At 35.2% G+C, this 24,426-nt stretch overlaps 1 protein-coding gene across 7 annotated transcripts in view; it reads right to left on the bottom strand.

The window, feature by feature from the left end:
• Window positions 1-24,426, bottom strand: part of CACNA2D1 (calcium voltage-gated channel auxiliary subunit alpha2delta 1) — a 508,596-nt gene that overhangs the window by 24,458 nt on the left and 459,712 nt on the right. For 5 of the 7 annotated variants that reach the window (XM_058725261.1, XM_058725258.1, XM_058725259.1 and 2 more), the window contains 14 exons: window positions 22,555-22,631; window positions 20,519-20,579; window positions 13,939-14,036; window positions 10,810-10,897; window positions 9,604-9,666; window positions 8,912-9,015; window positions 7,969-8,055; window positions 6,477-6,544; window positions 6,049-6,087; window positions 4,056-4,127; window positions 2,859-3,011; window positions 2,723-2,775; window positions 1,176-1,231; window positions 741-870 (listed from right to left, as the gene is read on the bottom strand). In XM_058725261.1, the coding sequence (XP_058581244.1) occupies window positions 741-870; window positions 1,176-1,231; window positions 2,723-2,775; window positions 2,859-3,011; window positions 4,056-4,127; window positions 6,049-6,087; window positions 6,477-6,544; window positions 7,969-8,055; window positions 8,912-9,015; window positions 9,604-9,666; window positions 10,810-10,897; window positions 13,939-14,036; window positions 20,519-20,579; window positions 22,555-22,631 (1,149 nt within the window). Of the gene's footprint in view, window positions 1-740; window positions 871-1,175; window positions 1,232-2,722; window positions 2,776-2,858; window positions 3,012-4,055; window positions 4,128-6,048; window positions 6,088-6,476; window positions 6,545-7,968; window positions 8,056-8,911; window positions 9,016-9,603; window positions 9,667-10,809; window positions 10,898-13,938; window positions 14,037-20,518; window positions 20,580-21,122; window positions 21,278-22,554; window positions 22,632-24,426 lie in introns of those variants that run through there. The other 2 variants (XM_058725265.1, XM_058725264.1) reach the window with 2 other exon arrangements.

Raw genomic sequence — 24,426 nt, 5'->3', positions numbered from 1 at the left:
AAATCTGTGCCTCTCCCCCCCATTCTCAGGGATCCAATGACATGGATTATCACTCTCTCTCATGACTCTGAAAAGGCCCACCTGGGCTTTTTCTTCTATCCCTTCTAGCCAAATTAAATTCTCAATCTCTTCCAAAAATGGCTAAACATGTTTATGTCTGCTAGTGACTCACCTTAGCTTTGATTTTAGGAAGTGATATCTTCTCCTAGTTCTTTTAGTTTCAATTCAAAAATACATGCAATTCTAAATTTCAGTGAAGAGTAGAAATAAAACACGTCCCTCCCTAGACTATCTTTGTATAAACCCTATTTAGTAAGTAAATGTAAAATGAAATCCTGTATTTAGCTTAGACTTACTCAAAATGACGATTAATTCTAATCTTACTACAGTTCATATTGTTCTACAACTTTAGAAAAACTTTTAAAGGGGTTCTCTTTTTAGACAAAAAGACATTAAAATATAATCACATTTCTCTTTGTGCTGCCTAAAAGTAGGTAGAATTACATTCACCCTATTATAGTCAAAAGGATTACCACTTACCAGTTAGGATCAATCCTAAAGAATGTAAATTAAAAAAAAAAACATTCAGCAAAACTAAAGATCTATTTCCAACTGTAAATAGTTACTCATGTCTCTCTCACACTCTAATAACAGTCTCTGTTATTTGCTATAATGATTATAAAAGCGAATACAATTTCTTAGTGAAATCAGACTATCCCTAAAAGGAAGAAACAAATTACCTGGAACAGTTTCCACAGTCTAACACACCACTGAATGATTTACTATCATTATCGAAGAAATACTGGGTCTGTTCAGTAATGCAGCTCTGCTTTGACAGAGAGGCTGTAAAGTCATCGTCTTCCATCTCAACTGTGGAAAAAACAAAAATCACCAGGAGGGGACGCTGCAGTCAGTGCCAAGAGCCTTCATTTCCGTGGAGCAAAGCGCATGTATTAAGGGCAGGCCCCCTGCTTGGCTTATTTATTGTTGTCTGATGTAGTGGCAGTCCGTCATAGGCGCCCATTAAATGTCAAGAGAAGCAATGAATCCAACAGATAAGAGTTAGAAAATAGAGGCCGATACGACATAAAAAAGTTTCCAGACCCTTGGGTCAGGCGAACTCAACACATCCCCAAACAAAATTTTATTAGGACAATAGCTGAGTAACTACATACCTGCCTCAAGAAGTCGTGGAAAGGTCAAACTCAGGAGAAACTGCTGTAGAATAGACCTAAATTGCAAATACAAATTATTATTGACAAAAATCTACATATTTCCTTTACAAATAATGCAGTAAAAACCCAAATAATCTTGCAGGTACACATACACACATTTCTTCCTCATCTGCTTGGAAAAAATTGAGACCTTGCCAATAGAAAGTTGAGGAGTATTTTTATATAATTATTTCTTAAACTTTACAAAACACCGTACATTTGTTTCTGTAAAAGAAGTCACGAAGTCAGACATGTTAAGGACAGAGTGAGGGACCACTTAAGTGGTACCTAGGAAAAGTGTCAATATTTCATGCCATAGTTTTCTCATTCAGGGGTGCTTATTTTAGTTTTGGAACTCTAAGGTGGAATAAAGCAAAAGATCAAACAAAAATGATTTTGTGCCATGGGTCTGCAAACCATTTACTTTACAATATAGACTATATCTGTGAATACATAACGTGACATTCATGAACTAAAATATATACCTGTTAAATATAGGACACTTGGCACATTTCAGTTTTTCCAATAAATGACAGTTGAACCAAATATTAGTATAGAATCATCTGGAATTGAATTCAGGAAAAAAAATAAAATAAAAAGGGGGGGTGAAGGAGGTAAATTCTGGCCAGAAAATAGCATAAAGCCAATCATAAAGTAATGAGGATTACTTTGAGATTTAAAAAACCTGAGTAAATTAATATTTAAATATCACTATCACAATAGAAAGTGCCATTTTTCACCAAAAATAGGATTTTTAATCTAAAATCTTTCTTACTTTCATAAACTGGTAGACTGATACGATTTTTGCTGGGAAAGCCTCACCATCAAACGAATGTTAAAGTTTAATCTACAAGGCATAAGGCTTGGGCAATGATAAAAAAGAAGGGAAAGAAGGAAGACTAGGGATCCCAGACACAAAAGGAGGTTGAGTTACTTGACTGACCAGAGCCCAACAATGATGCATTTGATCTTACAGACTTTCCACAGTGCCTTAAACAGTTTAAATGTATTGTTTTCATAGGTGGTAGGGTGTAGGTGAGGTGTTGAAGGAGGTAGGGAGGTTAAGTCAGTAAAAAGAGAGAATTAGATCCATTTCAGCAACATGATGCCTCTAAAACTCTGGCAGCCTCTGTTGGAAAGAGCTGAAAAGATAAGTCATGATGCTTTGAATTTGATGATGGAGACATCTAATTTGGATACTGAAGGGATTTAACTGAAACCTTTAATAGATTGATACACCTAAAACTTAAGGAATTGGGTAGAAAGTCTCAACAGATCTTGAAGAGGCTGAAGTCTGCATGAGCATATTGTTTTCATATGAAAAACCAAGTGACAGTAACAGTGTTAAATTGATCATTTTGTGAAAACTACCAGTATGTCATTTAGGAAACAAACAGAGTAGTTTCCGTAACAATTATTCACGTGTCACAAAATCTGGACTGTCCTCAAATTCTTTACTATTTCACCGCCCCTTTCTCATTACCAGTAAAAACACAATTGTGACTTACCAGGCAGCTGCAGTGGCCCACCAGCCAATGTGTAATATGTCGGCTATTGATGGCTATAAAAATAATGAAAAAGTCATTATGTTAATCGACACTGAGTGTTCCTGCGAGAGGCATGGACGAGGTGGAAATTACTGACCACGTATGCCGAGCGATGCCCTGCTCCTTGTTTCGGTGCAGCACCAGGCTCACACACTGACTGATAATCGTAAGATTTGTTGAAAGCATAAACCGATATATTAACCAGGTGTCGCATCAGACTTGGGTCAATCTCTCCAAAAAATCTTCCAATCTGGAACAGAGGACAAAAGAATCAAGTTTCAAATTCACTCCACATGTTAACACCCCGACCACTGCAACGAAAAGAAGTAGGACGAACTAGCAACGAAAACCACTGGAGCTTAAAAACCAAAGCAATGAAGCTGCACGGGATATTCCGAAAGAAGTGAGAAGAGCTTAGTTAGGGGTTCGCATTTGCTCCGTGGCTTGGTGTGATGCATGTGGAAGGAATACGCACAGTTAATTAAGCATTAAGATCACAAGTGAATACCTTGTGGGGAAGAGGAAAGCAGCGTAATGGAGAGAAATGGGTGATATTAGAGAAAGAACAGGAACCTAGGAGCAAACCTGAGGCTCATCAACTGCAGTCCATAAACATGGCCAGTTAAGAAAAAGCTCAGTGCTGACCAATTTTATCTTTTCTGTTCCTAGAAGTTTAGTTATTTACTTTGACAGAGAGAGACAGAATTGCAAGCAGTCTCCATGCTGTTAGCGCAGAGCCCAGTCTCACCAACTATGAGATGATAACCTGAGCCAAAAGCAAGAGTCGGACGCTTAATAGACTGAGCTACCCAGGCGCCCCAAGATCCTTTCTTTTTAAAGAGAAACCAGAAATGTAGACTGGGAAATGAAATTAATTGGCAACGAATTCTAATTTGCTTAAAATCCCATTTGAGCCAAATAGCCTATATGCTGCCAACTTGCAAATTTGGGAATAGAAACTTCATCAGTTCAAAGCAGCCATGTATTAAGTTAGATATTACTAATTAATAAATACTTAATATGCAAACATTTTCTCAATTTTTGAGAGATTGACAATAATAACTACATGTTTTAATAGTATCTGTTATGACTAGAAAGGAAATTCAACTAATTTCAGGAAACTGTATTTAGAATGTATTCATTAATGGTTTATATTATATTTAGCATTTAACAATTTATTTTATGACAGAAATATAACAACTCATTAATTTCTATAACGGTTTGAAGGACTTTTGTAATGCCGATTAGGAAAATACACTTTGGAAACTGTACTTTGTCCCACTGTGGTACCTACCTGGTTAGTATAATCATCATGATTTGCCATCAGAAGAAACCCACCATCATCTAGAATCACACAATCCATTACCTACAAAAATAAAAATAACAATGAACACAATTCGAGGAAGGTTAGGAGGCTTCATTATCAGTACTTTGTTAGATAGATGATTTTATATATATATTTAGAAAGAGCATACATGTATGCACAAGGGAGGAGCAGAGGGAGAGGGACAGAGAGAATCCCAAGCAGTCTCCCTGCTGTCAATGTGGAGCCCGACACAGGGCTCGATCCCATGACCCTGGGATCATGAGCTGAGCTGAAATCAAGAGTCAGACGCTCAAGGGACTGACCCAACCAGGAGCCCCAGTAGATAGTTACAACAACAAAAATAGGAAAAAAACTTCAACTTAAAGATACATGCTCCAGAGATTCTGATGAAATAAATTAAGGACACACACAGATTCAAATTCTCAGGGTTTCATACTGTACCACTACCCATTTAGTTAAAACTGTCAACTGAGTCTGAACAAATCAGAAGGTCAAATCAGAAATAACCTTTTTGCCATTTGGTCATCTAAATGATCCAGGAAATTGGATAAGCCAAAATAACTAATATGTAAAAACATACTTAATATTTTGACAAAAAAGATACCTTTAAAAATGCATTGTAGTCACCATGCTTCAGACTAAATTAAAAAGCATGCAGCATAAGGATATTTATAACTACTTCATATTTTCAATCAAAATTGGTTGAGTAATTTGAAATATAAAAGCAGAAACAAAACAAAAAAAGATCATGACACAAAAGAAATCAATTCCCACCTGGTTTGTATCATGTTTAAATGCATGGATCAGTTTAGTAATTTTTATTGTATAAAATGACAATTAAAAACATTGTTCTCAGAGTTGGGGACATGTGGAAGCAACTTGCTAAAACCTCGACTCTCAAAACAGTCTTTATAGTCTATTTACAAAGTCTATGTAAAATGGAGAGAGTATAAAAAATAACATTGCTGGCTTATAATTTCACATGACTAGAAATAAGATGATGTGAACCCACTGTTTGCCTTGGAAATAAACACATACACATAAGAAGATGGGAAGCAAATAGTGGAATTCATCCTTTGTATTCTGGGAATACTTTATGTAGTATCATTCTTAGAACATATTTAAGTAATTTTTTTTTAAATGTTATTTTTGAGAGGCAGAAAGAGAGGGAGAGACAAAATCCAAAGCAGGTTTCAACATATTTAACGTTTAAAAAAATTTTTTTGTTTATTTTTGAGACAGAGACGGAGCATGAGTGGGGGAGGGGCAGAGAGAGAGGGAGAAATAAAATCTGAAGCAGGTTCCAGGCTCGGGGCTGTCAGCACACAGCCCGACGCAGGGCTTGAACTCACAAGCCATGAGATCGTGCCCTGAGCCAAAGTCAGGCACTTCACCAACTGAGCCACCCAGGCGGCCTGAACGTATTTAACGTTTGAACGAAGAAATGTCATAATGAAATAGAAGTAACAGGAGACAATGTAAAATCCAATCCATGTAAGTGGAATTTGATAAAAAAAAATAATAATAATGGCAAAATTGAACTCAAAAAGTTTTCTTGTGACTATGAATACTGTGTGAACAAATTCAGAGAAACTATCAAGGACAGGAAAGATTGCCTTGATAACCAGTAAGGCCACTTTAGTTAGAAACTTCCCACTCAGGAACAGAGCTAAAGATACTTAGAAAACTATCTAACACAATTGACATTGAGTACACTTCATACTGAAACAGGCTTTTTAAATTAAAATACTTTCCCTTAATATGTGAATATTTTTAATGGTTAGGAATTAAAAGAATTTATTCAACTTCTTAACTATAAATTAGTTCAAAATTTCATAAACTATTTTTTAGCATTTAATGAAAAATTCCTATATCAAATGACTTTCATCAATGACTTTATGATTAAAGTCTTAACAAGAGTAACAAAAAATAACAGTTAAAATTTTAAAAATTTTCTTACATCACTGTTTCTTTTGCAGTCACAAACTGGACCAGCACACTAAAAGACAAAAATACAATTAACCCCACACATTTTTAATAGAAAAAAGGATTTCCATGACACATTATTATCATGTTAGGAATCTGAGAATAATTTATCTAGTATCAAAGTAAGATTAAATGACAGTCTATCCCATCATAAAAAAAGCAATAGCTTCATCTTTGTAAAATATTAAGAGCTATCTAAACTAATATTTCAGATTATATCAAAATATTTTTCCTCTTAACTAATTTAAAAAAGTCTTTCCAAAAATATTAATTCATAGTTCTGCTTAATTTAGTAGCACTGAAAATTATACATTGACAAGACTTTACTTTGACTTTTCTTATTTGCATTTGACATGGAGTGTAGCATAAACATTAGGAAATATATATATATATATATCTTACCGGATCCCTGATTGATGTTTTGGTGAAATTCTCTATCCAAGAATTTACATCAATTTTAATCCCAACAACTGAAAAATGATGTAAAGAAGAATTGACACATACATAGAAAAAACGTGGCTGTGATTCTTAGTTATCTACTTTTCCTCTTACATTTGAATATTTCTGAGCAAATTTAAATTTCTTGGAATCAAATTAATTTCAGCTATACGTTGAAAAGCGGACTTCATTGAAAAGGTTGCAGTTTTAATGTCCATATAATATTTGCTATATGATAATTTATGTAGTGTAAAAAGTAGCATTAAATTTTGGGTTGAATGTAATGTTTATTACAGAGATTTTATTTCTTTGGGTTTTCATTAAAGAGACTGCTAACCGCTCTTAATTATTAAATAACTTTCGTTTATATTCACAACATACTTTACTCGTTGGCAACCACCTCACCAATTAACTCATATATGCAATAAGCTAAAGGGGAAAAAAAAGGTGGTAGTGTCAGGCATAGTCTTGTAACGTGAGGTCACTCAGGTGGAATGTTTTAAGAGGCTTCGCTAGCCCCACCAATGCATGCATCATGTGCTTGAGAAATGTATGTCCAATAGACAGATAGGTGGGTGGGAGGGTGAGTGAATAAATGAGCCATTGAGTGAATGAAGGAAGCAGTCAATGAGTTAGTGTGGAGGTAATATCTAGTTGAACCACTGAGGTTCCTGAGGTAATATCTAGTTGAACCACTGAGGTTCCTGAGGTAAAACAGCCCTCAGGAACAGGAAGGTGATCTATCTACCTTCTCAATCTGGTCTAATGTACACTCTCTTACACAATCAAATACGGAATCATACAATGAAAAAAAAAAAAAAAAACAACGCTTCTACTAGATGGCATCCACTTAATCCAGCCTACTTGCATTTCCCATTGATGTTCAGTTTTATGATTTGTTTTGTTTGCTTACTTGATTTTATTTTGGCAAAAAAAAAAATCATTTTTCCATTTTATTGTAATTTTTTATATATATATATAAAAAGGTTCTTACCTAATTCGTTTTATCAGGCACATGGTATATATATGCTATAACTTATTTATCTTTTCCTTAGAGGATGGAAACTTAACTCTTCATGTTTAACTTACTACAAATATTCACACCCTTGGACACGTATCCTTCTGTGTATTTCAAAGTATCTTCTAGGACAGACTTACTGAGTGGAAATGCTGGATCAATCTGGCATGTAGAATTTTGATTTGACTCCATTAATTTGAGCAGCAGTGTATACACATACACATCTAGGAAATCCCTCACCTCTATATAGTATCTGTTCTATTTTTCCCCAATCTCCTACATCATTGTATTTTATTTTCAAAACTGTGTGTATCTGTCTTTGACTTTATTTTGCTTAAAGGTTTCTGATGGCCTTCCTGGTAAGTACTGCCAGATTTTAATAGAAATATTTGGTCACATTTAATTTTGGCCATGTCCATATACCATATACACGCTTACCTGCAGGTTTAAGAAGCTTTCCTTGGATATAGATTTCCACAGCTTTGCTTACCATAATGCCTGATTCATAAGCACCAGGTCCGCTTTCTGAAAAAGAAGAAGGCAACAACAAAAAAGGAACACAGGCCTGTCTAGATAAGTCAAATAGTGAATTTCTCTTAAGAGGGATAGGTGGATGGTGTTTTGCTTAAGTATTCTAGTGTAGATAAGTAATGAGGAGGTGGGTTGTCATCTCTCATCTTCCTCTACTGACCAGACCCGTTGGAGTGTCCATGGGATGTGAATTATTCAGCTTGGCTGCATCCATGTCCACAACATAATGGACGCAGGCCAAATCTCTGCTTCGTGACATTTGCTAACTGAGTGGAGAGGCTGCTGAGGTGGAAAGATTGATCTTAGAACCCCAAACAGCCTTTGCATTTTAGACATAAGTCCCTGTACAAGATGCCAAAATTCTCTGAACTTTGGTTTCCCCTTTTGTAAAAATGAGGCTGAATAACACCTACCCCCAGAGAAGCCCAGGGATTAAATTAGAAAGGTTTTGGGAAAGAATCCAATAAGATAGTTTAAAATGTGGCCTATTGATAATTTTCATAAATAATATATTTAACTAAAACTGACTAAACTGATTGATGATGTCTTTAAAACTCATTACACGTTCTTTAATAGATTTGCAGTTTGTGAAATGAGGGATTATCTACATATGTTTCTATGCATTATGCATACCTGTTGATATGCTATCTCTACATTACTGGATGACTGTTTCCTGTGTGTGCATTTTACCTCAACTAAATGGAAGCTTCTGTCCTTCCAATGTCACACGTATACTATACACTTAATAAGGGCTGTTCTGAGCAATTATGGTTATTGGGGAAAGCAGGAAGTAATAATTTATCTTAAAAAAAAGGAAATTGAGAATGGCTGAATTCTGAGTAATACTTACTGTTAAAGTAGGGAGCAGTAAAAACATAGTTGTCATTATCGAGACTCCTTTTATAGAAGCTATCCTCGTATGTTTCTGGGTTTTCTTGCCAGTTTTCTCCAGCCCTAAAGAGGAAATGGCTCATCATTTTTATTCTTGAATCTGCCTGATAACCTACTTTTCTGTGAACATCACAGAATTTTACAGATATGTCTACATCTAATGATACTCATTAATAAGCAATAAATCACCATAGAATAGATAACAAGGGCCAGAAAAAGCTCTTGGTTTTACTCTGCAGGTGATGACGTACAAGTCACTTAATAGGTCAATTAATAGTAATAGGCCTCCCCACCCTAGTTGACAGACTATTTTGGAGACAGAGATAAGATCCATTGAAGAACAGTGAAAACAATGAGGTGCTATGAAAATATTGCCAATAGGCTCTAAACTTTACGTTCAGTGTGTATGAACAGAAAAAAAAATCTCTTTTACTGTGTCTTTGATTTGGGAATAAATATCCAAAAGGATCACTGAATAATCATAAAATAGCATTTTTAAAGAAGTAGGGTATTTTAATAATGTAAGTAATGTTAAATGACTCCATTTTAATCTAATAATCAGTTTCTCTACAGAATGGCTTCCTTATAATGTGCACATCCTCAGAGTAGTCGTGTAACGTACTGATTTCTACAGATGTTATTTGAACTTACTCCTTGGGATAAACTCTGGTAATCCCACCATCAGTCACAACGAACCGTGCTTTCACTCCCTTGCTAAAACAGAAGACAGAAGAAGGCAATTTTTTATTTCACTTGGTCTCCGTAAGATAATAATTTAGGTGTTGATGACACAAAGAGAAATAAAATGAGTTCCTAACATAAAGGAAGACAAAGTAAATACATCAATACATGCAAACTATGCTTTAATGTTGCAAATACCTAAGAAATAAAGGGAGGATGCTTAACGAGGTCACTTCATAGTAAAGACCAATATAGCTGCGTTTGGAAGATGGAATTAGCAGAGATGACAGAGACAGCAGGAAGATCTTACATGTAGAGCCAAGACTATGTTACAGGAAAGCTAGTGAAGAATGTTAAGTATTTGGTGTTATAAAAACAGAAGGCAAGGTGAGAAGCAACAGATAGTAAAGTTTCAAGGACAAGCTTCTTAAGAAGGGTCAGCTCATGAATAATCTTGAAATCCATGCTGGAGAGCTTCACCTTTATCCTGAAACTGGAGCTGCATTAAGAGGAAGGCTGGCAGGGGTGCGTTCTATGGAGGACAGAATAGGGGGTGTGGGTAGAGGAATCGGAGGCCCTGAGTATAGACTGAATATTAGCAGTGCTGTAATTTCTCAGAAATTGGAAATTATGAATTTGGCTATGAAGAAGACAGGACAACATTGTTGGAAGAGCTATTTAGCATTTGGTGACTGACTGGACATGGGGTGGAGAAGAGACCATAAATGAGAATCACAATCAGATTTCTCAGTTTGTTGACTGGGTGAATAGTGTTATTAAAAGGCCACTTGACTAGCATCCCTATTTTATCACAAACATGGAAATTCAGCCTTTTTAAATTTGGTTTGTTCCCACTGCAGTGTGTAAGTGTGGAAAGATAAGTACTGGCAGATGTAGATGTTAGTCCTGACACATACCCAACACTGGAAATACAAGCTGTCAACAATTCCAAGATGAAATTGTTATTAAATTAGTAAAATTTAAATTTATGAGCCCTAGTTTCCAAAAATTTCTCAGAGAAAAGCTAAATTGAAATGCAGAATATATATATATATATATATATATATATATATATATACACACATATATGTTATATATGCATATATATATGTTATATATGCATATATATATATATGTTATATATGCATATATTTATTAATAGGAACAAATACTTACATGTTTTTCTGCTTACTCCAGTAATTTTGGACAAGTTCATTTGTAAAGCCTGCATCCAGCAAGACTCTATTAATCAAATCCGTATTACCTAATATAGAAAAAGGATAGCCTCAATTACATCCACATAGTTTTTCATTAGGATAATAATGAAACAAATATATTCTCTGTTTGTTAAAGCAATTTAGAGTGGATAATATTTCTATGAATTAACAACCATATCCAATATTAATTTCCTGCATGTTTTTCTTGTTCATCTTGCCTCACAGTTTTCAGGCTATGGCCAGAATAGAAAAGCCAATTCTAAAAGAGAATTATTTTGTAAATTTTTTCAAAAAGATAGGTGAAGTATGTCAATCAAGAAACATTAAGGAAATAACCTTCCTCTCTCTCTTCTTTTTTATAGGTTAGTATGGCGATTCAGATCTATCATAATTGATGGACAATTTTATATGTAAATATAAAACTACATAATATAGTTTTTTCTTCGTTTGCTTTGGTGAAAGAACTGAATAACTTAGCACAGACCAGCACTATTTCAAGATTGGCTTTTGGAATCTGTCATTTCTGGAATAACCAGAGAACAAAATAGCCCAAGTTCAAAGGTAATGAAAGGGCAGATGGCAATGACCAAGGGTCAGTTAATACATATTCTTAAACAAAAAAACTTCACCTTCTTTCCTTTCTCTTGGTCCTGTGTTTTAAGCCCATGACACTGTGGATAACCTACAAATACTGAAACTTCACATTTATGAAAAAATTTTATTTTATCCAGGTAAGGAATATGTGGTCTTACTTAATATCTATTACTATAAAAGGTGAGGAGTAGACTGGAAAATATTTTAGTTGATTTTTTAAATTTAATGTAACTTCCAGTTTTAAAGGATCAATTCAATCCACATTTTAGACTTCATTTTAGGAACTATTTTCATTATATTATGTCAGAAAATTAATCATTTTCACAAACAGTCTATTTGAAAAGTGAATGATGCAATTTAATTGCTGCAAATCGTTTTAGGTAAAAGAAATGAAACGATTATTCTAATTTGTGGTATAAATCACTCTTGTGAGCAATTTCACAATTTCATTCATATTTTAATTATACCGTAATTTTAAAATGTGTCTTGAAATATGGCCCCTGCTGCATATAATACATAAACAGGTTATCAGTACTGAGCTTTACCATTTTATACACATATAATCTCATTGTTAGAATAGTTCAAAAAAGCGGGAGCCAGGGAGGAGGTACGAACATGCTGAAAGACTCTACAGCGTAAACATTTAGGTAATAAACATAAACAGTGAGAATTTTAATTTTAATGCTGGATTAAGTACTTCCATAAGCACAATTAAAATCACCCAAACCCCTTTAAAGGAAGCCATTGAGATTTCAATCACTGATACTTTTAGTTTTACATATTATTTGATAACATGACCTAAAATATGATTGAGAAAACTGTAGTATGTAGAACTATCAGAGGAAAATATACATTTTATAGCTATTACCTTTTTATAATTAAATCTCACACTTCACATGGTTATCTAAGTACCACAAGCATCCTATTGGATCATAGGGGAGGTGGATAAAAAACATGAAGTGAAATGAAGACACGGGAGAAGAGACAATATGGATACTAGCACTATGATACTGAAAGTACTTTTGTTTCAACATATTTATACTTGCCTAGGAGCTAGAGGCAACCAATTTATATTTTTATTAATTTTTCAATGCTTACTCATTTGTTTTGAGAGAGAAAGAGCGTGAGCAGGGGAGGGGCAGAGAGAGAACCTCAATCTGTACTGATAGTGCAGAGCCCAATGTGGAGCTCGAACTCAGGAGCCATGAGATCACGACCTGAGCCAAAATCAAGAGTCGAATGCTTAACAGACTGAGCCACCCAGGTGCCCATAGAGGCAACCAATTAAAGGAATATTCAGTAACATTACACCAGTTCTTTCTTGGGAATCCTGTTATTTACTGAAAGGAAAAGAACAAGAACCATAACATTGGAAAGGCTCTGACTCAGAGTGAGCTGACAAGGAGTAGAAAGATTTGGAAACACTCCTATTCGGTCAGATCAGTGTAGACCTTCTCTACCCTGGCTGGTTTTCAGAGCAGCTGATCCTTGCTCTGGTAGCTAATGTTGATGATGCTAGGAAGTTACTTCTTTTTAGGAGATAAATTTTAATTTGTGAGATGCTTCAGTTCGCTTCCTGTAACTGAGCAAGTGCCTTGTTTAACCCTTTCTGATAGAAAGGAAAAAGATTTTAAAGAAGAAAGAGAGGGAAGGGAGGAGGAGGAAAGGACAAAAAACTCAGTTATGGTTCCTTTTTTAAAAAAAAAATATATTTACTAAGGTAATTTTTGCCAGGCAGTTAATTTTCCTCTCATTTCCCATTTCCGGTACATCTTTTCCTGGTAGTACTTTTTTTACAGGATATTTTTAGGAGGAAAACACAGTTAAGATTTTAAATGCTAATTAAAAGCATTAAAAGAGATTAACCATTAATCTCTAAAAAGTTTTCTACTACGAATGATGTAAATTTCTCTGAAAGAAATGTATTGGTTAAACACTAATTGTTAACATTTTTATTTATTCTAACTTATTTTACTTCATAAAGTGAAAAATGACAGAAGCATTTTTTTTTACACTATAAAGTTAATGGTGATCAAAACAGAATGTCAGGATGAAAACAAACCATTGACTGACATATTTATATCTTGTTTTTATTCTCTTCATCTTAAAGCTGTTCATATAAATTGGAGGAAAGAGATAAATCTATAAATGCTGTATGTATTTCTCTATATGGCAAGAAAAATGCAATGAAAAACTTTCAAAATATCATAAAAAAATTAAGTTTCTTAAATTTGAAAGGATCAAGGGCAACAGTGCCCTGTTTACACTGAAACATTTGCAGGTATCTAATACTTGGCTTTGAAAATTTGATTTTACTTCACAGTGAAAGAAACATTCTTTAATACATAAAAGGCCAAACTGTTACATTTTACCACTAAAAATTTACAAAGTAAATAAATAAGCCAGCATACCAACACACTGATCTGAACCAAGATTTGACCACTTTGGATATAACAATGGTGAAGCAATTATTATAAATTGGGTGTATACTTACAGGATGGGTTGTTTGGCGTTTTTCTGTCAATAAACTCATTGAAATTTAAAAGAAATTCGGTGTTATTATCTGATATCTTAAGATCATTGCAGTAATCTCTGAAAAAAAAAATATTGTAGGATATTAGCTGTGAAAGTCACAACTTTTTAAAAAGTACACAGCCTTTATAGGAAGTGAAAACACTTTCTTTTACTACTTAAGTGACTCTGCAACCTGTTGAACAATACTTTGACTTAAGTAAAGGATGAGTGGTGTACCTAATATTTATTAAGGACTTGCCCTGTGAACAATAGGTGCTCAATAAAGGTTACCTTTCATTCTTAATCCACTATTCTTGCTTTATGTTGTATATTTGGAGTTTTCATATGGAAATTGAGAAATTTAAAAATATTATTCACTAAATATCAAGAAGAAACCCATTATATGTTAACATTTTTATGAGAAATTGTTGTCTTTAAAAAATAACCTAGTAAACAAAAGTGGCAACTTTCTATTTGCCTATTTGCAAATCTCTTTAATCTCTGACTTAATAGAATATAACTTCAAATGAATCTGATTTTTGGGGGCCCCTGGGTGGCTCAGTCCGTTAAGTGTCAGACTTCAGCTCAGGTCATGATCTCACCACTTGTGAGTTTGAGCCCCACGTCGGGCTCTGTGCTGACAGCTCAGAGCCTGGAGCCTGCTGGATTCTGGGTCTCGATATCTCTCTGCCCCTCCCCCGCTCATACTTTGTCTCCTTCTCAAAAACAAACATTAAAAAAAAAACGAATCTGATTTTGTAACATCATAAACTGATTATTGGAAAATTGGCTGATCTTCCAAATGATGACACATTTCATTATAAAACTGAAAATTCCCATTCAGTAATACCATCCCTGGTCTCGAACTCTTGGGAAACATTAGTTACAGAATCCCCAAATTCTTAATTTTGTTGCAAAGCACAGATTTTGTCATTAGCAACAGTCCATTGTTGTCTTTAAAGTGAAAGCCTTAGGTGGTTGATTATTGACAAAATGTTTATCAAATACCCAAGGCATTCTGTCAAGTAAAATATTTCATGGAAAAAGGGCAAAGAGCACCTATTTTAGCTCTAAATTTGATCACACAAGTACTTTTCTGTGAGACAGCCAAGCACTCGGGTATGCAGAACTTCCATTTTCATGTCCCTGAATATAAAATGACATCTACTCAAGGGTAAAGGTTCAATAAAACTAATAATTTTTACTGCTTCCATCAAGGGTATTTTATAGTGAAACGGGCTTTTCCCTCACATGGGTGCCTGGACATAAAGATTATGATGGCTACCAGCACCCTTTAGTGCCCACTGCCTTGATTTCGGCTAAGGTACCAGCTCATCACTGCTTATAGTGTCAGTGAAAATGTCAGCATGAAGAAAATGACAAACATCATTTCACAGTGCTACAAAAACACCTTTGACCTGGTGGGTTCTCTGAAAGGGCCTCTGGAACCCATGGGAGAACCATACTTTGAGAACTGCTATCCTGGTTTGGAAATCGAGAACAAATATCAAGCAACATAAATGTGAGGCTGCCATTATTATAACGAGGTTCATACAACAGATGAAAAACAGTAAAATGTCAGAACTTCAAAAACAAAAAAACCCCACCAAACTTCTCATTTCATGGAAAATTTTAGATTAGAGGCTTGGTTTAGAAAGGATGCATGACCTTTACTCGTTTCATTATCGACAAAGCTAAAATGGACTTCTTCCCACAATTAGCATTTAATTATAGATATCACATAGTATTCTTTTTCATTCTATTTCATCTTTGAAATGCCTCTCTCATTTCTGATAAAGAGCAAAAATATTCCGTGTTTTACACTTTCATCCCTTTTTTCTTAAATTATTTTTAATGTTTATTTTTGAGAGAGACAGGGTGTGAGTGGGGGAGAGGCAGAGAGAGACAAGTAGACACAGCATCTGAAGCAGGCTCCAGGCTCCAAGCTGTTAGCACTGAGCCTGACCCAGGGCTTGAACCCACAAACCGTGAGATCATGACTTGAGCTGAAGTCGATGCTTAACGGACTGAGCCATACTGGCGCCCCTGGACTTTTCATCCCTTTGACTGCATGTCTTTTAAAGATAGGAGGGGAGCCTGGGTGGCTCAGTTGGATAAGCCTCTGACTTCGGCTCAGGTCATGATCTTGCAGTTCGTGAGTTCAAGCCCCGGGACGGGCTCTGTGCTAACAGCTCGGAGCCTGGAGCCTGCTTCAGATTCTGTGTCTCCTCTTCTCTCTGCCTGTCAATAATAAATAAATGTTAAAAAATAAATTAAAAAAAAATAAAGGTAGGAATAATGCTCCAAGAATTTATATTTTACTGAGAGGTACTGGATAGTCTTCTGAGATTGATCAGCATTTGATAATCAACACACATGCTCAGATGTTGAAAGAGCAAGGAAATTGCCTAATCTGCAAAATGGAATAATACTACTAATTTATTATAGAGTTCACTGGAGCAGTAAATATAATCATTCACGTAAAAGGCTTACTTAACATGTTAGTTGAGGTGGATATTCACTGGTTTGTCCCACAAACTCTAACATTTCTTCCCTTCTCTCATATATACTCCATCCCTAAACACACAGGCACATTCTGCTCTTTCAGTCATCCCACAAGAATGGTACATATGTTAATCCTTGCTGAAGTGAACAATCATTTTGTACAAATTGGGAACCGGAACTAAAAGATATGTTTATCTTCCCTGTGAGTACAGGGACATCTACCATATTTTCCACATTATCTAACAGTAAAGCTCAGAAAGTCAGTCTGTGTGGCCTCCTAGTCAATATTTGGGAGAGATGAATGAAGAAGCTTCCTAGAGACAAAACACAGAACTGAGATGGAATGAGAGTCTTATCAATATAGCACATCTAATTTCAAACTCTTCTTATTCTGTTCTTTTATATTCTCCTTTCTAGCTAAAATTGGTTTTAGCAGTTTAAGACACTCAGTTACTTATCTTGACAAGTGGTAAGATTGCAGGTATTATAAATAATGATTTTTTAAATATTCTTTACATATTTATAGATTCTACAGGCACCAAATACATTTATTCAGCACCTACTCTGTGTCAGGCAATGGATGTGATGTTGGGTACTGAATAGTAGATAAGTCAAATAGATTGAGTTGTGGCTTTTTTTGGGGGAAAGTAAATAACATTAAATGGGCCAGTAAAGGAAGTATAGTATTCTATAAAGCAGTCAGCAAAGATGTCTGTCTAATCCAGTGAAAATGGGTAAGGAATTCCTAGATCAAGGAGCTTTGAAGTTGGGGTTTGGGAAGGGGTGGGGTGTGTCTAAGTACAGTCCAAAACAGAAGAGAAAATTAGAGGAGAAGAGGGAAAAAAAACAGCACATGTAGGAACTCAGAGAAGTTTAGTGTGGTTGGAATTTAAAGCAGAGGTTGGCCAACTGTTTGCTGAAGGGCCAGATAATAAATGATTCAGACTCTATGGGTTATGAGATCTATACCACAACTAATCAATTCTGCCTTTGTAGTGAAAGCAGCCACAGACAATTCATCATCCAACAAGTATGGCTGTGTTCTAATAAAACTTTGTATAAAGCAGGCAGTCTATAGGCTGTAATTTGATGGCCCCGGATTTAGTAGAGTCTAAGGACCACACTGTTAACTGGGACCTAGTAAGAACAGTTTAAAGCTGTGATATAAAGTACAGATTATCACCAGGACACTACTGAGCTATTGGTTCATATTTAGCAGACAAGAAACATAATTTTATTCACATTCTAGAAACTCTCTCTAGTTACAGAAATGAGACCAGACTGGAAGGAAAGGGGGATTTGGAGAAGTGGGGAGATTAAGTAGGAAGCAGCTGCACCAGTTTAAGTAAAGAGAAAGCACTGGCCTGAATGAGAACAAAGGCAGCAGAGTTTGGCAGATATACTTGATACTGTAAAATAAATTCTGTTTGACAAGACTTGGTGACTGATTAAAAGTTAGACACAAAGGGAAGGAAGCAAAGACAAATGCTTAGGAGACACTAATTTTGAAACACATTGAAGAGATAGTCCTGTTGTCTTCCATAAACAGGAATGTCTCAAATTGTGTAGGAAGACATTGTTTGATCCTATCTTGTAATGTAATGCCAATAAACCACATATTATGTCTGTTTTGTTTCTAGGCATCATGGCCATCTTGTGGATTTCAAAAGCATTGCCCCAAACTACAGACATCGGATAGATGGGTGGTATGTCTATAGACACAGAATAAGAGACCTTAAGCTAGCACCTTCATGTAAGTGATCTGCAGAAGAAAAGAAGCTCCTTAAAGAGACTGAATATGCAGCCGAGGGAGGGAGGAAGAAAATCAGAACAGCAAGAGGAGGCAAAGAGTACTCAAGAATTGTGGGATGGGCAGTATCAAACACTGAAGGAAATGCAAGGAGGAGAATCTCATGAAGCCAATAATATGCTTTATTAACAGAGATGTACCTTATATGTATTCCCCATTTTCAAGAAGGACCAAAAATTCAGGTATCCTTAGGATTACATAAAAATTAGTTTGAGGGATGCCTGGGTGGCTCAGTTGGTTAAGCGTCTGATTTTGGTTCAGGTCATGATCTCATGGTTTGTGAGTTCGAGCCTGACGTCAGGCTCTGTGTTGACAGCTCAAAGTGTGGAGCCTGCTCAGACTGTCTCTCTCCCTTTGCTCCTCCCCTGTTCTCACTCTGTCTCTCTCTTTCTCTCAAAAATAAAGAAACATTAAAATAAGTCTTTAAAAATATTAGTCTGAGTTACTCTTTAATTTTATGAGCTGTCTGTGGGTTCCTACAGTAATTTCTTTAAGAAGTATAAAATGTAAGAAATTAGTAATACACAATTCTGAATCTGTGTTCTTCAACAGTTTAGCCTAGATTAATAGAATTATGTTAATTTGAATATTATTTTATGTGCCTGCTACAGAGTGTGAATCAAGAACTAAGGAAAGACGAAAAACAAAGCTGGAGGCATCACAATTCTCAACTTCAAGTCATATTATAAACCTGTAGTAATCAAAACAGTATGGCACTGGCACACAGACAAATAGATCAACAGAAAAGAATAGAAAACACAGAAATAAACCCACAACTATATGGCCAATTAATCTTCAACAGAGCAGGACAGAACATCAAATGGAAACAAGACAGTCTCCTCAGCAAATGGCGTTTGGAAAACTGAACCACTTACTTACACCATACATAAAACTAAATTTAAAAATGTATGAAAGACCTAAATGTGAGACATGAAACCATCAAAATCCTAGAAGAGAACACAGGCAGTAACCTCTTTAACATGGCCCTAGCAACTTCTTTCTAGATAGGTCTCCTGAAGCAAGGGAAACAAAAGCAAAAATAAACTACTGGGACTTCACCAAAATAAAAAGCCTCTGCACAGTGACGGGAGCAATCAACAAAACTAAAAGGTAACCTACAGAATGGGAGAAGATACAATTACTGATACAATTCAACACCTCCCAAAATGAATAATCCAGTTAAAAAATGGGCAGAAGACATGAGTAGACATTTTTTCCAAAGAAGATATTCAGATGGCCAATAGACACATGAAAAGATATTCAATATTACTCATGATCAGGGAAATGCAAATCAAAACTACAATGAGATATGACCTCACACCTGTCAGAATGGCTAAAATCAACAACAAAAGAAACAACAGGTGTTGGTGAGGATGTGGAGAAAGGGGAACCTTCTTACACTGTTGGTGGGAAAACAAATTAGTGCAGACATCTGGAAAAGAGTATGGAGGTTCCTCAAAAATTTAAAAATAGAGCTACCCTACAACCCAGCAATTGCATTACTAGTTATTTACCAAAAGAATTCAAAAATACTCATTCAAAGGGATACACTCACCCCAATTTTTACTGCAGCATTATCTACAATAGTCAAATTATAGAAACAGTTGAAGTGTCCTTTCGGCTGATGAATGGATGAAGAAGACGTGGTACATACAGACAAGAGATTAGTCATAAAAAAGAATGAAATCTCATTTGAAACATGGATGGAGCTGAAGAGTATTATGCTAAACAAAATAAATTCATTAGAGAAAGACAAATACCCTATGATTTCATTCTTATGTGGAATTTAAGAAACAAAGGATGAAAAAAGAGAGAGAGAAACCAACCAAGAGACTCTCAAGTATAGAGAAAAAAACTGATGGTTACTAGAAGGGAGATGGGTGGGGCAATGATTCAAATAGATGATGGGGATTACAGAGTAATCTACATCATGTACAGTGTGTTTGTGTGTGTACTCACAAATGCAAATACCCAGCTCTTCATTATTGATGGATACACTGTTATTTCTAATAAGAGCAAAGTCTACATCTGTCTTATTCACTATTGTATGCCTGAATCACAACATTGCTTAGCCTACAGTAGTTGCTTACTGAGCGAATGAATGAATAGAATGAGTAGAATACTGTTGCAGTTTTAAATTATTGCTTCCCTTGGCTTCATAATTTGGCATGGGTCTGACTCAGAACTGTTACCAAAGACTTACCTATCCACACAAGGTATAGCAAATATATAAAACAAAACCAACCTTGGTGCTATGAATGTGTAGCCAGATTCTTCAAAATTATCCGGCTTCATTGTTTCTGAATCTGCAAAGATAACATTACAGGATTAGATAAGCAATCCACAATATGCATCCTGAGTTTCTATGATAGTAGGAAGATAGTAGAATGATAACCTATTAAGGTGGGGGGGGGGAGGGTGGTGGTGAAGTACTTATATCCTAAATTGAAACACATCAATGAATGTAAAGGTTCTCAATACTTCATAATATAATTGCAAAATACATTTTAATTCCATAACACAAATTACACCAGTTATATCAGAAAAAAATGCTGTCTTAAAAGTTTCCCATTTACTCACCCTACAGTAACCAATCTTTTATATCAATGTTGCTTCAGAGTCATTTCATTTAAAATGTCAACATAAATTTTTTATCAATATTATGGTAAAGAAAATGATTTCAATAAACTCATCAATGTCTTTAGTGAATTAGTAACATTTTTCATATTAGATGTAAATTAGTAAGAGGAAGCATACAAACACACAAGTATTTACGCCTCAGAAAAAACCTGAATGTGAAATAGGTTGCATATGAAAACACAAGCATATTCTTTCCCCCTTTTTTGCCGCTAAGGTTTGAGCGATCATGGAGGAAAATCTAGCAGATGAGAAGCACAGAGGATAATATCCAATAGGAACGGAAATATCAGTGGATATGTCAAGTGTACTAAACAAAGAAATTGAGCAACAAGAAAATACTTGCCCTTCATTTTGCCCTTTTTTGCTGTGAAAATCCATCAGAAAGAGAAAGCAGGGAAACAAAAAAAAAAGAGGGTAAAGCAAAGGGGGTCACAAACAATATTTTATTCAATGACTTTCTTGAATAAAAATATTGTGCATAGATCAAAGGTTTATTTATGTACAGCTGTAGTCTGGGAAAAAAAAAAGACATCTTTTGAAGACTGGAAGGTATATCCTGTCAATTACTACTAGAGCATCCTCTCTGTACTGTGGTTATTTCAAGGGTCTAGTTTGCAAAGTGTTTAGCGCGGGTGCAATACCGGTGATGTTACCCTCTATTCAGAAGCATTTACCAAACATCAAAGACCAACTAGTCATCCCGTCATTTATCAAGTGAAGTACTAGCTCATGCAAAGTTGCTGGTTGTCAAAAGACCATCATATCTATCTATCAAGTGAACGTGTAAATATAAAGGTATAAATTAGCATAACGAGGGCGAGGATTGTAGAAAGCAAAAGAGAACTGACAAGGGAATGAAAGAAACAGTATTTTACTTCAGGTCAGATGTAAAAGGTATATATACACATAATGCTTTTTTACTTATCACAACAGCAAATTTAAGTTAGTAGTAGTAAAGTGATGTGCAAAGGATATGATGGTCATTTTACTGTACTAAATGTGGTTACCCCAAACAAAGATTAATAAGGACTTTAAATATGCACTAATGTTAATAGTTACTCCACATTCCAAATGATGCTTTAAAAAAATAATTCATTTGAGCTACTGAAGACATTAATTTAGGTTATGAGAAGGAAGTTAATTGCCAAGCCAAAGACCAATGCAATTTCATTTATTCAAACAAAGTAGATGTGGAGCACAATATTATTCTTGCCAAATGCAAAAAAAAAAAAAAGAAAAAAAAAAAAAAGAAAGAAAAAGAAAAAAGAATAAAAGAAAGATAAAGCCTTATTAGCACAGTGCCATGAGTAGAGACTATGCAATGCGAAACATTTTGCACCACCTAGCAGACCCTCCAAATGACAGCGACAGAGGACACAGCACGGCAATGATTCTATGAGCACAAAGCAAGGCAGGGTAGGATGGTGGGGATGCCAGTGAGACTGGGTACCTGCTCATATTCTATCCACGTAGAATATTTCTTGTTCCTTGCATGTTTGGAATGGGTTAGAATCATTGCTGTAGATTTGGTAGTAACACCTACTAAAATGTATAGGCCTTGGGCATTCTAAAATCTAGACAGATTTATACATCTGATACTACGAGATAAATAGACTCTGGGGTCGCTTTCATAGTACTTACATCTGGCCTGAGTTATTGTCTCTTCTATTTTGGCTTTTATATAGTAAAAACTGTAGGTTGGTAATACCAAGGCCAAACTGCAATAGAAACAAGAGAAGCATAAACACAAACAAACAACTTAAAAAAAAAAAAAAAGACACATCCAGTTAATGGAAAATCCAAAGATCTTCCTCATGGGAAAGAAGAGACATATTACTGTGACAGGAAAACGCATTCAGTAAGTAGAGTACTTAATTCGGTCTTGCCATCCAGAGTCATCCAGTTCTCTATCTCGTAGGGAATCAGAAGAGACACCAAGGAAAATAAGCTACTAAATGTGCCCATGAATTCACCGAGAAAGAAGTGTGATGTGTACTGTATTTTCAGAAAACTGTACTGAAATACTTCAAGTGTTGAAAAAGAATATTAAGGTTATGTTTAAAGAAAATAAATATTACACTAACTGCATACCCTTTCATGAAGTATGCATTATGTTAGAGTGCTCTGTAGCAAACATCCACCGTTTAACGATCATAAATGGTATTATCATTTTTACTACGCAATGCATAAACCCATCTGAAACATACCCCTTTGAGGGGTGAAATACTGACCATTTAAGACTCTAGTCTTTAGGCAAATTCCCCAGTGTCTGCTGATAAGAAAATTCAGATTAATTCCTAGCACTAAGAAAGGCTGCCTGCTCATCCTATTGGTTCTTCCTACAGAATATAAAAGGGGTCAGAATATTTGCACAGTATGCAGTTTCAAATAACACAACTGCATATGTGTAATTCTTCCACCCCTGAAATGGCTAATATATTTGTGTAGGACATAATTCATTATTCCATATCCACATTCACAGTTGCGAATAACCTTTGCTATGCTTTAGTACAGAAGGAAACTTAAGAACTAAGGGTGCAAAAAAATGAAGGTACAGGAAGATTCCCTGACCTAAGTATTTTCAAAAAGTGATGCGTGATTAATGTGACCAAGTGACTCATTTAGCACTCATTTTTAATACTTAATCTAAAATTTAGCAATGCACAGGAAAAGGTGTGCATTTCTAGGCTTCTGAGTATTTACATGCACTTGCAGATCTTAAGTCACTAAAGCCGCATGTTTCCCAAGCTTTTGAGAATGTGCAACTATAATCTCATTATCTGCTTTTTTTTTTATGGACAGTACAGGAGAGGACAAAATATAAAATTCCAGGTTTTCCTTCTTATGAAAATATATGTTAAAAATACAAAGGGGAAAAAAAGCAAGGATTTATTTCCTACAATTTATTTTTGCAGTCAAGATAGCAAAATGAGTGGATGCTTGTTACCTCCAATTCCCAAATCTTTCTCCTTCATTAAGTAATTCATAGACTATCCTTATGGGGAAAGGTCAGAGAAATAAAATGTTATGTAGATTTAATGAAAATCTCCCCATTCATTTTATAGGTAACTTCCTTTAAGTGGAGGGAGAGATTAAAATTAAAATAAGCAGTGAAATTAGTCTGAAAGCAAGATGACCTTTCATGATTCACTTGCCATTTATAAAATGCAGAGTAGAATTACTGAGCATTTGAAGATTGTCTCCTACAAATTCCTCTCAAGGGAAATTAGGACATTTTTATTGCTCCATCAGCATTTATTGCTAAGAGAAACTTCTAATTAAAACCGATAACGTTATATCATGTGGCTGCTGCAGTGTCACTCTCTAAGCTTGGGTTACATCTCATGTACCATAAAAATAGTGTTGAAACTCCTGAGGAACACAGGAGAAGTTTTAAAATTGACATATCAAATATACATTTTATTGGCTGCATGTCTCAGGTTGTTATTAAGAGCTACACCTCATTTTATAGAAAAATAGTTACACTTAATTTATTTCCATCTCAAGGCAACG

This window comes from Neofelis nebulosa, chromosome 4 (assembly GCF_028018385.1).
Source record: "Neofelis nebulosa isolate mNeoNeb1 chromosome 4, mNeoNeb1.pri, whole genome shotgun sequence".
NCBI lineage: Eukaryota > Metazoa > Chordata > Mammalia > Carnivora > Felidae > Neofelis > Neofelis nebulosa.
This window is presented reverse-complemented; position numbering and strand designations above follow the sequence as displayed.